The sequence below is a fragment of the Pteropus alecto genome, unplaced genomic scaffold, assembly GCF_000325575.1.
Source record: "Pteropus alecto unplaced genomic scaffold, ASM32557v1 scaffold105, whole genome shotgun sequence".
Classification (NCBI taxonomy): Eukaryota; Metazoa; Chordata; class Mammalia; order Chiroptera; family Pteropodidae; genus Pteropus; species Pteropus alecto.
Genome location: NW_006436294.1, coordinates 4870836 through 4884879, shown reverse-complemented (window position 1 = coordinate 4884879; position 14044 = coordinate 4870836). Strand labels below are relative to the sequence as shown.

Here is a 14044-nt window from a genome sequence, read left to right as displayed (position 1 = left end):
ATTAAATTTGGAGAGCATATTCCCAGTTTATACACTGCAGAGGAATAATTACACAACGAGAGAACATGTGTTTTAACAAACGGACTTTATTCTTTTATAGCAGATGTTAAGTCCACGTACCCAGGCCAACCGCCCTTGAAAGGAGCTTTTCAAATTATGGGAAAATTCGTCATCCTTTTCAATAAGCAGACTTAGAAACTCAATTGTTAATGACGAAATGCAGACTGCATGTGGATTTAACTTAATTTCATGGAAACGTTCTTCATCCTTCTCCCTTATCTTTCCAGACAAAGGGTTAGGGCTGACCAAGTCCTCTGCATTCGAAAGACATTTGTGGAACATCTTCCATACTCAAATCTCTCAGTGGAGAAGAGCACCATTTCTACTCAGTTATGTTTTTATAAAATAAATCAAAGGTAGCATCATCAAACGCGGAGCCTCGGAGGCGGTATGGGCTGCTGATTTGGTCACCGTGGTCACGCGGAATGACAGGCGCCCAGGCTGCCCAAGGCCACGCGGTCCTCCCTTCCATCCTGTGCTCCTGCTGACCTGACTGCATTCCTTACAGGGAGAGCCAGGAGGCAGAGGGGACGACGGGCTGCCCGGGAAGCCTGGCCTTCGGGTAGGGACCCGCCTCCTCCCCATCGCGTGTCTTTGCGGGGAGTATGTTTGGAGCAGTGTGTTTGCCCCAGCTGCGGGGCGGTCAGTGTCAGCCGGGGTCCGGCAGGGGACAAGTGGGGTCCTTGGAAAGGGGCTGCCTGAAAAGGTGAGAGGCCCCAACAGGGAAAGTGACACATCATGGGAACGGCAGCGCTGGAGAGTCACAGCACCTCTGGGACAGGGGAGCAAGCGGACGCGTGGGCTTCTGAATGGAGGAGGGGCCCGTCCCCCTCCCTCTCCATCTCCCCCTTTCCCTCCCTTCTTCCCCCCGACCCATGTTCCCCCCTCGTCCCTTCCTTGGAGCTTCGCCCTCTCGCCACTGTCCCTAAGGCTGGCGGGCTCCTGTAGAAATCCTGGAGGGAAGGACCAGCTGCCTCCGTCTGTGGAGTCAGCCCCCTGGGGCTCCCTGTGGGGACAGTGTCACAATGTACCTGACGGGGAGGCGGAGGCCACTACACATGCAGCTTGGAGAGGGCCCCTCCTGTGGCTGTGGGGACCCCAAGCGCTAGCTTTGCGTGGCTGCCCCTGGGTGCCCTGGCTCCGTCCAGGAAGCTCTGCTTCACTGTGGCTCTCCTGGTGGGCTGCAGGGTCTCCTCCTGTCGCGAGGCCCTGAGCTCGATGTCTCAGATGTGGCCAGGGCTCAGAGTGCAGAGACAGAAGAGAGCGCTGGACCGTGCGCGCGCGCGCGCGCTGCAGGGTCTCCTCCTGTCGCGAGGCCCTGAGCTCGATGTCTCAGATGTGGCCAGGGCTCAGAGTGCAGAGACAGAAGAGAGCGCTGGACCGTGCGCGCGCGCGTGTGTGTGTGATTTATGTGTGTGTGATGTGTGTGTGGGGGGATTTGTGTGTGTATGTGTGATTGTGTGATGTGTGTGTGTGTGATTTATGTGTGTGTGCGATTTATGTGTGTGTGATTGTGTGATGTGTGTGGGGGGGGATTTGTGTGTGTGTGTGTGATTGTGTGATGTGTGTGTGTGTGATGTGTGTGCGTGTGTGATTTGTGTGTGTGATTTGTGTGCGCGTGCGTGTGTGTGTGTGATTTATGTGTGTGTGATTTGTGTGTGTGCGTGTGTGTCTGGGTGTGTGATTTATGTGTGTGTTTGGGTGTGTGATTTGTGTGTGTGTGTGTCTGGGTGCGTGATTTGTGTGTGTGTGTGATGTGTGTGTGATTTGTGTGTGCGTGTGTGTGATTTATGTGTGCGTGATTTATGTGTGTGCGTGTGTGTCTGGGTGTGTGATTTATGTGTGTGTGTGTATGGGTGCATGATTTATGTGTGTGTGTGTGTCTGGGTGTGTGATGTGTGTGTGTGTGTGTCTGGGTGCGTGATTTGTGTGTGTGTGTGTGTGTCTGGGTGTGTGATTGATGTATGTGTGTGTCTGGGCGTGTGATTGATGTGTGTGTGTCGGGGGTGTGGCGTGCTGGGGAAGCTGGCATGCACGTGCGCTGGTGGCCCTGGGGAACTCTGTGCCCTCGCAGGCGGTTGCACGGGGAGCACGCCCTCCCCTCCACCCACCGAGCTTCGCCCTCTGCTGGGCTCTACCAGCGGGGTAAGGGCTATGACGTGGTCTTGGCCGCCTCCCTCCCCGCTCCCAGCCTCCGTCAGGCCCTTGCTGGTGCTCAGGGAGGGTTCACTGGGTGGAGGGTGGGTGACGCATTCAGCCCAGCAAGGGCACAGCGAGGGCCTGGCCTCCACACAGTGGGTGGGCAGGACTCAGCACTCTGCTGACCAGGGAAGGGCTGACGGGCAGGTCCTTGGGCCCGTCCCTGTTTTATAAAATGATTGTTCTTCAGAAGACCAGATGAAAGCGGGACAATAAAAGCATAGATTGCATGGTGCCCACGCTGTCTCCCGCATATCCAGGTGGCTCAGGCGTGGAGAGCGTGTCCCCATGCCCCGCAGGAGGCCTCCTGCTCCCTAGGACTCGGCCCTAGGACTCGGCCCTCACGCCCCCGCATCAGCGCACAGCGAGCCCCCCCCCTGCCACTTCCAAGCTCAGCAGTTCTTCGTGTTTTAAGAATCAACGTTTGTGTTTTCAGAAAATATTTATTATGATCCGCAAGCCATCAGCCTGTAATAATACCTCATTGGCTGTGTTTTGTGCCCGCGTATCTGGAGGTGGCTGTGTGGGGTGAAGCTCATGGTCTCGTAGGCGTGTTTGACTGACTGGTTGAAGTGCTGTCACTTTCCAGAAAGGACTTCAGGCGCCGGCACAGGCTTGCTGTTCTTTTCAGTCCTGACTCCATCGGTTCTCTGGAGGCGACCGTGCCCCTTGGCCGTGTGCTCCTGCGTTTGGGGACGGGGGGGCTGGCCGGGCTTGCCCTGCCATCGTTTGTGTCCCCACCGGTGGCATTCGGAAGCCATCGCCGCGTCCCCTGCACGGGGTTCTGCAGATGCAGCGGTCCGCCGTGAGGAGTACCGGGAGGAAATTGGGGGCCCTCAGGGATTTTAGTTTTCCAGTGGACATGCTGTCTGTCTGTCTCTGACGACCGCTGGTGGCTGCGAGACCCCCACAGAGAAGTCGCTACGGCTCGCGTCATCTTTATGCAGTTTCCAGCGCTGCGTGTGTAAAACATTTCTCTGGAAAATTCAAAGCTACGAATTTCTGCAGCTATGAATTTCTGATGCATTGACAACGTACTCTCGTCTGGAAGAACGGGCCCGGGGTCTCGTTACTTCGTTTTGACAAAACGCCAGCTGAAGATGCGCTTCTGCCGAGAAGAGTGTGGCCGCTCCCGGAGGCGGGTTGTGGGTCCACTCGGAGGACAGAGCTGCTTTCCGGGCCAGGTGCATCGGCCTCGAGAGGTCGGGCTGCTGCCCAGTGCTCCGTCCACCGCGCCTCTGGCCAGGGGTCACAGCACACATTCAGGAGGCTCTCGGGACACCTTCTAACCAAACAGCCCCTCGGTGCCCAAGCCAGCGGTTCCCACTGCCAAAGTGCTGCCATGCCAGCAGGCGTCAAGTGGCCATTCGAGTGGCAGGTGCTTGCCCAGCTCCGGTTAGGGCGGTTCTTCCTAACTGCGCCTGGACACCCTAGGGACTGATGGCAGAAGGGGGGCGTCTGGCGCTGCTGCGAGTGCTGACTTCAGACGCCAGTTCGCCCGGTGGCACCAGAGTGTGTGCCTAGCTGCTCACATAGCGCTTCGGTTATTTACTTTCTGACTCTATTTTTCGTCTTCCTCTCTGGTGAGCGGTGGTGGCGCTGGCCTTCACTGCCAACTGAGTCGGCATAGCTGCAGGGAAAGCCCTGTGTGCATGTGTACGTACGTGCTCATTCACTTGTTCGTTCGTTAGTTCGTTCATTCATTCATTCATGTGCACACCTTTTCTCATGGAATCTACACAGAGGTTTTGCTAACTAGCATAATGGATGTTAGAAATTAATTCTCATTCAAGAAGTTGGTGATTCTCAAGACACATCGCTGGCCAGAAACTGCACCCCTACCCCCACCACACCCCTCTTTGTGTCAGTGATTTATTTGTAGGGACCCAGTAAGCCCAGCAGCCATGGGGTCGGAGAACAGGCCACTCTGGCCCTGTGCCCCCACTTCATCCTGTCTACGGAACGCTGGTCAGGTCCCTCCTGGCTGAGCACAAGGCTTCAACCAGCCTCCCGGAACCAAGACAGCCCTGCCTGGCGCTTGCTTTCCAGGGTCCATTTGGACTTTACCAGCACTGACCCAAGACCGGCCTTTGTCGTGGCACGCCGTGGGGGAGGGGAAAGCCAGCTCTTACTGCCTGCCGCCTGGCTGCCTGTGCTCACAAGGTCTGAAGGACCTCCGCGGCCAGGGGTCAGCTGGGACATGTTCTCAGCGGCTTCTCTTTTGTCACTGGACCGAGCCGGGGTCTGGGTGTCCGCAAAGTGCAATTAAGCCCAGGGCTGTGGCGAGCGTAGGAGTCCTAGGTTTTGGCCTCTCACTGTTCCGAGTTGTAAGCGTTTGGATTCAGGACGAGAGGATCCAACCTGTAGACTCTGTCCAGGGCAGTTCTAGAAGTTCTTTCCTTTGGGGGAAGCAGAGCACAATGTGAGGGACTGTGGAGCCCCTTCTCCAGAAACGTGAGACCCTTGCTTTCCACGGCCTGTGGCTCATGTGCCCCGTGTTTGAGAATCAGGGGCTGCGGCTGGCAGGGGCTGCGAGTGTGTGGGGACACCTGGGGATCGGCGGCCATCTCTGCAAGTGTGAGCGGAAGGTAATGGGGTGTCTCTTACTCTCTGCAGGGTGACGTTGGGGAGCAGGGCCTGGCAGGCCGACCTGGAGACAAGGTCTGTATGTTCGTACCATCACTCATCCATCGTTTTCACTCCGTGCTTCATTCACTCATTCACTCATTCATTCATTCATTCGTACACATCAGGCCTGTGTCCGTTGCCTTCTGGGGGCTCAGTAAATTCATTCCATGCTTTTTTGTATGGTAACTATCACCATGTCCTGAGCATCTGTCACTGTGTTGGGCACGGGTCACAACCATGAACCACGAGCCATTGAGCAGGTGCAGTGAGAGTTGACGTGCAGCTGAGGGTCGGGGGGCACAGGAGGCCCCCCTTGCTGAGACTTGGGGAGTGCCAGGAAGGGTGTCCAGGAGGCGAGATTGTGTGAGCCCTGAAGGGCGAGGGGCAGACACGAGAGGCCAGGCGGGTCCTGGGAGTGGGGACACCCCCGTGCGCGCCCCCTGGACCCCCCTTCAACACTGCTGTGCGTTCCGCACCACCTCCACTAAGCCGGGCTCTCTGGGGGGCTGGGGAGCAGGAAGTAGGGAATAGGCGTCCCATGGCCTGGCCGGGACAGCCTCCCTGGGGTGCGCTGACAGACAGGTTGTGTTGTCTCCACAGGGGCAGGCGGGGCTCCCGGGCGCCCCAGGATTCCCGGGCCTGCGTGGGGAGAGAGGAGAGCGGGTGAGTGGTGGCCACGCCTCCCACTGAGGCCCCCGTGCCCGTGGGAAGCAGCCCCTTTGGAGCCTAGTCCCTTGGGGGTGGGTGGGATTTGGGCCTGGGTTCGAGAGTGTTTCCCCAGAGTTCAAGGAAGAGAACGGGGGTGGGGGGTGGAGCAAGCTGCTGTGGTCTGTGAGCTGGGGCGAGAGGGCGGTGGCCGAGAGATCTTGGGGGGGCGTCTTCAGATGGACATGACAGGAAGGGGGGCGGCATCTGTTGGTGCCGAGTGGAGAATCAGGTGCTTCAGCTTAACTGGCAGGGCGCGCCCTGGAGTTGGGCTTCCCGTGGCATTTACTGCCGAGGCAAGAGCCGGTCGGAGAGCAAAGGGGTTCGTCCAGGGTCCCACTGTTCTCGGGGGCGAGGCAGGCGTCACGCTCAGTCGGCTTCTAATGTTTCCTGCTGTCATCCTTCGCTGCAGGGAGAGAAAGGTGACCTGGGCCTTCCGGGACAGAAAGGCGACCGAGGCGACAAGGTAGGAGCTGCTGCTGTCCTGCCGCCATCAGTCACACGAGTGGCAGATCCTCCTTTCGTGTGCGTGAGTGGCCCACGGCGGTGGGGCGAGGACCGTGTGAGGTCGGAGTAGAGGCCTGGGTTATGGTCCCGGTTATGGTCTCGGTTCCACCCGCCCTGCCGCCCAGCGTCTCCTCTGATGGCCCTGGGCCTGGGCTTGCCGGCCGGGAGCAGTGACACACCCCGAGGGGCCTCGCGTCCGCCCCTGTCCCCCGCACGTCCTTCCCCGCCGGGCTCCCGCTCTCCTTTGCCCTCAGCCTCTCTGGGCTCCGGGAGAGCCTCCCCTCCCCTTCTCGCTCTCCGGCCGAGGGCTGCGGGCTTTGCTCAGGACAGACCTGCCATCTATAAATGGAGGGCTGGGGACAGAGAGGGCTCGGCGAGTCAGCCATCCAGGCTGCTGCTCTCGTGCACTTCTCAGAAATGCAGTTTTGATTTGAGAAACTCATTTCCAGAATGCAAAAGACTCAGCGAGACCATAAAATGCCTTTTACTGCTTTGGCAGAATTGCCAGGGTCACAGCAGAATCACATTCAAGCTCCCAAAGAATCTGGCCCACTTTCCGTCCCCTCCAGAGAAATGCGTAACAATAGACAATTTCGGTCAAATATCCAAAATAAGACTTTAAAGCAACATCATGGCTCCTGCTGACTGTGCCTCGCCCATCCCTACCTCTGCCTCCCAGGGCGTGTCCTCCCCACCACCCACCGAGCATTTGGGCCGCAGGGCGTCTTGGAAGGTGGGTGTGACAATGCTCCCTGCTCAGCGAGGGCTTCTGAGCGTGGAACAGGAGGAGCTGGAAAGAAGCCAGGCCCGTGCGCTGAGCCCAGACCCCACAGGTCCTTCTCCAGCCAGACCTCTTCTCTTAAAGTCAGAGAGCTGCAGGTGGCCCGCCCTGCCCCAGCCTCCCTCCCCGCCCCGCTGCCGCCCCACAGCTCTGAGGAGGGGCTGGCTCTTCCCCGAGGCCTTGGGCAGGCCCTTTGGGCTGGAGCCCTGCCTCCCCTCCGGCCCTCCTCGCCTTTATACCCGCTCACGCATCCGACTGGGAACGCTCAGCTCCGGTTGTTCGGACTTTTTGCTGGGGGGTCAGTCGGCTCAGATTAGATTGGTCCAGAGAACAAGGTCAGCAGTGTCAGGGAGAGAAGCGGTGAACTCAGGTCACACAAATGGCACCGAGCAAGTATTTTCCTTCCCGAAGCTTCGGGAAGTGTGGTCAGGGCGGTGTAGCACAGCGGCGAGGGGCTCAGATTCTGCCATTCTCTGGCCCCGTGGTGTTGGGCAGGCGAGTGGCCGTTAGGGCTTCGGTTCCTTCGTCTGTAAGATGGGAGCACGAGCGTGTCTGTCTGTGTCTCAGGTGCTTAAGCCAGCGCCTGGCACTGAGCACTGCGCAGCCGCGGACCAAGGGACGGCACACAGAGTAGTCCCCGCTGCTCACCATCGCCCGAGCGTTTCTGAGCGGCCTCGGCCCTCTCTCAGCCGGCGCCGTGCCTCCCCTGTCCTCCAGTCACCTGGTGTGGGAGGCCTGCAGCAGACCCAGCCCTGGGCTGCTGGCAGCACACTGGCCAGAGGCACCAGCTCAGTCGCCATGGTGGCACAGGTGAAACGGCGGGTCTTAGACCAGGTTCTTGCTCTGTGGTCCCTGCTGCGTGGAGCAACCATGACCTCCTTTCCTGAGGACACACGTGACGGTGGCTTTCCCTCTTGTCGGGTCCTGCTGACAAGGCTCTTACTCAGTCCCATGCGATGCTGTGAGCTGCGTGTACTATTATCATCATTTTGTAAAGAGGAAAACAAGCCCAAAGAGGTAAAATGATGCATAAGAAAGTAGAGTTAGGCTTCAAGCTTAGGAGGTTCGACTCCTAAGTCTGTGTTGCTTACGGGGTGAGTATTGTCCCCTCAGGCCCCCGAGAACAGCCTGTTCCCTTCAGTGCGGGACGGACAGGGCACAGAGCCAGGATGTTCGCTGCAGCACTGCCCGTGGGCGTGAGGTGATGCAGACAGCCTGCGGCCGCACAAAGCAGCTTAGCTACTTCTCAGACATAAGGCTGTCATATATCCGAACTATTTTATAAATTGGAATCTGTCTGTCTGTTTATATCTATCTATATCTCTATCATCTGTTTGTCTGTCATCTATCTTATCCATCCATCTGTCCGTCCATCCGTCCGTCCGTCCAGCTGTCCATCCATCTATCCATCCATCTATCCAGGTAGACGGAGGGTAGGTGGCTCTGTTGTCTGGGGACAGGTGTCCCAGGAGAGGCAGTCAGCAGAAAGACTGCTGGTCATGCTTCTCTCTTTCCTCTGTCCAGGGTGAAGCCGGCCCAGTGGGCCCGCCTGGAGCACCCGGAACCGTAAGTTACTCTGCTTCTAACCCTTCCTCTTTTGAATTCTGAGCACACTGGGAGGCCCCACTGCCCACAAATGTGCCATTTAGTTATAAACATCTCTTTAATAGTTGGCCAGCAGCCCGTGGCTATTCCTCGGCTTTATAACCCCCAAGCACATAGCCCCTCTGGGAACATTTTGTGCTGTCAGCTTACTGTATCCAGCGAACTCATCACTGCTTATCGAAACACTGGCTAGACCCAGAGGACACGTGCCTACCCATTATGCTGGGGACATTGAGGCCCAGGGCCGAGATGCAGTCCAGGCTAAGACTGCGTGCGGACAAACGGCCGTGAGCCTTGATACCAGGCAGTGAGCAGTGACTGAGAATGTAGGCTTCAGAGCCCGACGAAAGTGAGTTTGAGTCCCCGCTCTGCCACGCAGCAGCACTGTGGTCTCAGATGTATTACTTAATTTCGAAAAGACTTGGTTTTCTCAACTTTCAAGGTACAAATTGTACCCAGGTATCTTGTACACTTGCAGTAAAAGCTAACTCAAGCGATACAAGCACATAGCAGCATTTCTGGAGCATTAGTGATACTAAATATAAAACCACTGCTGTATAAATAGGGGAGCATTTTTTGGATTATTTATTTTCTTTTTCATCTCAGTTTTTCTTCTCAGCCTTGACGTTCTGTGCTTTGATCAGTTGTTTTCAGGGTGGTTGAGCATGGCTTCCGGTGCTGGCCCTCGCTGGGGACGAGGGATTGGTCATTCCAAAGCAGGGAACGGCCGCGGTGTGGAGGCCAGCAGAGGAGGGAGCCTGGACACACGCTGTGACAGCAACTCTCACTCTGATTTTCATTCAGTCATTGTTCCGCAGCTCAGTCTCCTCCCCGTGCCTGTCAAAATGGGACTTAGCCGTCCTACAAGGATGTCAGAAGAGTCTCAGAAGCAACTTTAGAGTCAGAACTGGCCACATAACTTCCGTTTAAGGCTGATGACATCCGCTGCAGGCAGGCGGGCACCCCTGCTTGGTGGAAGGGCAGGTTGATGTCACTCGTTTGGGAAGCAACTCGGTGTCAATATATCTGAAAGTGTCTACCTGTTAGCTTAGAAATCCCGCTTCTGGGCATCTACCCCAGAGTAGTAATTTGCATGATGTGCATTTAACAAAGCATAAACAAGGGTGTACACCGAAGTTGCTTACAATGAAAAGTTACAGGCAGCCTACGTGACCACAAGCATAGAATTAGGTAAGCCACAGACTGTCCATGTCGTGGAATCCTGCTTTATAAAAATACACACACACTCACACACACGCACTATGTATATGGCCTTGAAAAGATACCCACACTCAAGAAAACTAAGTGGAATAACCAGCTTGTAAGTCGCGTGTGTGCGAGGGTGAAGGACATGGGCCGCTGCGCGTGGCCGGTTCGTGCCCCAGAATCCCCTCGCTGCACGGACGTCGCTAAGCAGCCCCTCTGCCCTCCGATTTTCTGATCCATAAAGCAGGACAAAAACAGATCCTCTGCCTCTAAGAGTTTCTGTGAAGAACACATGAGTTAGTACCTATAAACAACCCTAAATAACTGCGTTTGCTGTTACTCTTTGTATAACTCTTGTGCAAAGTCATTTATTTCTGTACATTCATAAGCGTGTGGAAATATGTAGAAAAGAGCCCTAAGGGTGCGTTAGGGAGGAGGACAAGGAGGCCTGAGTTGTATCTGAGTGGCTGGTGGAGGGGGGAGCAGGCCGTAGGCAGGTGAAGGGAAGGGGGGAGCAAGTTCGGGGCCGGGGCCGTGCAGCTTCGAGGCTGCGGAAGACCTCACCCTGGGAGGCGTCTAATGCAGCTGGGCCCGGGTGAGCCAGAGGGCCCCATGGGCCAGTGCAGGGGTCTCTGTGTGCCGAGATAGAGTTCACGTGAGCTGAGCTCTCTGTGCCCAGAGCCCCCTCGTCCTGGTTTCCTTGTCACCTGGGTCATTGCCAGAGACCCTGATAGTGAAACGGAGACACTGATGGCCCCAGCGTCCTGGGCACAGCTCTAGGACAGGCATGGGTTCCCAGCCCCCGTACCCCGAGGGGAGAACGACTCATCCCCATTTTACAGATGAGGATGCACAAGCTGACAGCTTTCCGAGGTCACACAGTTTTTAGGCGGGGATGACAGGGCTTGAGCTCAGGACGTGTGACTCCGGGGTTCCCACATCTAACCTCTGCTTTCCTGTCGTAATCAGTGCTCAGGGACTTCAAAGAAATACGCGATTCTAGTTGTCAAAACTAGTAATCGGCAAAGGAGAGGCCGAGGCCGTTCCACCTGGTAGCTCTCCCGGAGGCGGGTCTGTGAAGCCGACTCACACCTCTCTCCTCTCTGGTTCCCTTTCAGACGTCCCTGTTCACCCCGCACCCGAGAATGCCAGTAAGTAGCGGCCGCTTGGTGCCGCCCGCTGCCCTCAGCCTAGCTCGTGACTCCCCCAGGTGCTCTGGGAGCCACCGCCGGGTACCTGGGCTTCCAGACCATGTCCTGACGGTTGGTAGGGACGGGCCCTGTAATGCTGCAGTGTCAGGCAGGGGACTGGGTGTCACCTCCCAGTAACACCAGGGCCAAGGGCAGACCTCTCCTTGGGCGGATGTAATTCTTCAGTACACGCAGAGTCGCTGTGGTTTCGAGGAGAACAGAATTATCGTGGGATGGCAGAAGATTGATGAGTGGGATGTCGGTAGTGAAGGGTCCCGGAGTGGAGTGCCCTGAGGGGACCCCGGTCCAAGAGGGGCTGTTCAGAGGACAGTGGACACAGGCCTGCTTTGGGTGTGGCCAAGTAGGGGGCTTGTGGCCCCTCGTCAAGACGGAAATGCTGGGCAGGAAGGGAGGCTCGCCATCACTAAAACGCCTCACGGATGGCTGTCCTGGAAATAAGTGTCCTCGGTCGCCATGGGCCCTGCCACGCGGAGGCCAGAAATGCCCTTGTGTCAACGTTCGTGCTCACGGATGGACGCGGTTCTGTGATGGGGACGTGACTGGCCGCTCTGGGACGCGCCCACTGAGAGGCTCGCGTGGCGACGCAGTCCAGAGGTGGCCCTCTCCCTGCGTTCTGTGCTCAGGCGATGCAACTCGGAAAAGCCCCGTCGGTGATGGAGATAATGGGGCGGGCAGCGAGGGTGGGCCCGGCCATCGCGGGAGGAGCCGGAAGGGCCCCGAGCTGCCCCGGAGGTGAAACGGAAGGAAGCGGGGGACGGAGGGGACACCACGGGACAGCGTGGGCTGCAGAAGGGGGTGCCTGTGGGAAAGGCCATGCTCGGGGGCTCTGGCTATGCCCCCTACTCTGAAAAGGTGGACTCAGAGAGACACAGCATGAGAGTCTCCACGGCAGGCACAGTGCAGGTGTCGTGCCATCCCTGAGGACGTGCCCGCTCCACAGACGGCGTGACCCCGTGGCTCAGAGAAGCTAAACCTCTTGCAGAGGGCCCACCTTGCAGATGGGAATCGAGACAGAGGTGCCAGCCAGAGGCCCTGGGCTGTCTCCACCTGCTGCCGAGATTCAAGGCTCACCAGCCCCCAGGTGGCAGCACTCAGATCACACTACCCATCCCATCGTCTCCTCTGCCGGACCACCTCCATCTACACTGCCTCCCGGCCCTTCACCTTCCGGCCTCTCTGCCCAGGCCCATCTTGAGCCCCTCAAGCCTGAGACAGTCTGCACATCCAGCCTCCTCTTAAAGGAACTGCTCCATAAAAGATGATTTCCAAGGCGTCTTAGTGGGAGGCACATGAGTGGGAGCTGGGGCCTGCTGGGCTCCCCTCTCCAAGTCCCACGGATGACACCTGCCTATAGGGTCTGAGCTTTGCAGGAACCAGGAAGCCACTCTCAGACGCAAAGCAAGGAAATTGAGCCTATAAAAAATACACATACACACATATTATAGATTATTGCATGATTGCTCTGGGCCAGCCTCGTCACCTGGTAACTGTGTCTGTATCGATGGTTTTGAAAAGTGTTCTGTGGACCTCTCCCTGCTCTCCTCAGGCGTGTACTGTCTGGGTCTCTGCACACAGGGAGGGGGCGCGAAGTGTGCAGCATGATTAGAGAGGGACGAGAAAGGGCGGGGAGGGCCTGGAGGAAGTGCCTGACTATGGCGTGAGGAGCTCCTGGGGTGCGCTGGTGACCGCCCTGGGCGGCCTCCAGGCGGCACGGTGGTGGTTGGTGGTTTGTGGAGAGCTCAGCTCGGCCATAGGATGCTGTGCAGGTCTGGAGATGTCAGGTAGAGAGGACACACTCAGCTGGAGGAAGGAGGGACAGGCGGCCTCAGCCTGGGGGAAGTTACAGCTGAGAACTCCAGCCGGCTGTGTAAGCTGCTGGGCAGCAGGTGTTTCAGAAGCCGCCATCCCCAAGGCTCCGGGCAGCCTCGTTCCACCACCGCTCTGCCTGCAAAGGTGTCTTTCAGGGCTCCCAGCCAGTGCCAAGTTTGCAGGACCTACTGAGCCCACGGGGGAGCCTGACCTGGCTGGCATGGCCAGCGGGGCAGTCGGAGGGGAGAGGGACCAGCCAGGTGTCTGCATTCAGCAATGGGTGAGGAGTGTGCAGTGTGCCCGGCTGGCAGGTACTGCTTCTGACTCCGAGGCCTGGCACGGAACCTGGCTGGAGCGTTTGCCTGTGCATCCCCAGGGTCCCTCCTCTGGCCTGACCACTCGTGGGTCCTGAGCCTGTCTTCCTGCCATCTTTAGTCCCTTGCAGGCTTCTGAGTTCATCACCTGAACTGACCCTGTAAGCCCTCTGTTTTTACAAAGCATGTTGCTGGTAACTTCAGGACCGAAGTGTTTCATGGGTTCTCAGCATGGGAAGTTTTTTAGGAGGAAACCATGCTAGGATTGAAGGTGTCATCCCTGGTGGAGTTAGAGCGTGTTCTTCTGAGCTGGCCGCCAACGGCGATTCTAGAAGGAATGAACTCATGTCTGTGGGAGAGCTGGGTGCCGGCACCGCGAAGCGCTCCGCAGAGCAGCCTTCTGGAACCGGGCATGGTGTCCGGGCTGTGCCCGTGCCGCTCCCCTCAACGGATGATGCACAGCATGAGGAGCCTGGCCCGGGGCCCTGCAGACACTCACTGGGGGACAATGAGTAGCCCGGGCAAGGACAGCAGGCAGGAGCCTCGGGGGCAAGGTCCCCAAAGTCTGCCCTGCGTGGTTGCAGAGAGCAGCGTGGAAGCCACACAGGGCCCTTGCCTGTCACTGCTGCCTTCTCCGCCCACTAAAGGTTGACCAGCCCACCCCAGGCTCCCCAGCTCCCGTGTTTGGACCTGCCTTCCAGATACTTCCAGGGTCCCCACTGCATTTTTCACATCGTTTTTCATTGGCGATCTACTGCTTGCCAGGCTCTGGGCTGGAGGGGCCAGGAATCAAAACACACAAATAAGTGTGGAAGTGCTGCCATAGCCCACGCCACGAAGGAGAAATGACGCCGCCGTGCACGTCCCTAAGAGGGACTTGGCCTGGTTTGGGGTTCGGTTTCCCCAAGAAGCGATTCTTGACCTTAGACCTGAAGGATGAGTAAGAATGGATCAGAGTCCCAGTGGAGTGGGAGGGATGAGCCTCCGGAGCGCACAGCCTTTGGTGGGGGCGGGAGGGG

The 14044-nt window shown here is 57.7% G+C and overlaps 1 protein-coding gene across 1 annotated transcript in view; it reads left to right on the top strand.

The window, feature by feature from the left end:
* Positions 1-14044, top strand: part of COL22A1 (collagen type XXII alpha 1 chain) — a 189162-nt gene that overhangs the window by 104251 nt on the left and 70867 nt on the right. The window contains exons 27-32 of the mRNA XM_006912934.3: positions 569-622; positions 4876-4920; positions 5488-5550; positions 6005-6058; positions 8405-8446; positions 10810-10842. Of these exons, the coding sequence (XP_006912996.3) occupies positions 569-622; positions 4876-4920; positions 5488-5550; positions 6005-6058; positions 8405-8446; positions 10810-10842 (291 nt within the window). The remainder of the gene's footprint in view (positions 1-568; positions 623-4875; positions 4921-5487; positions 5551-6004; positions 6059-8404; positions 8447-10809; positions 10843-14044) is intronic.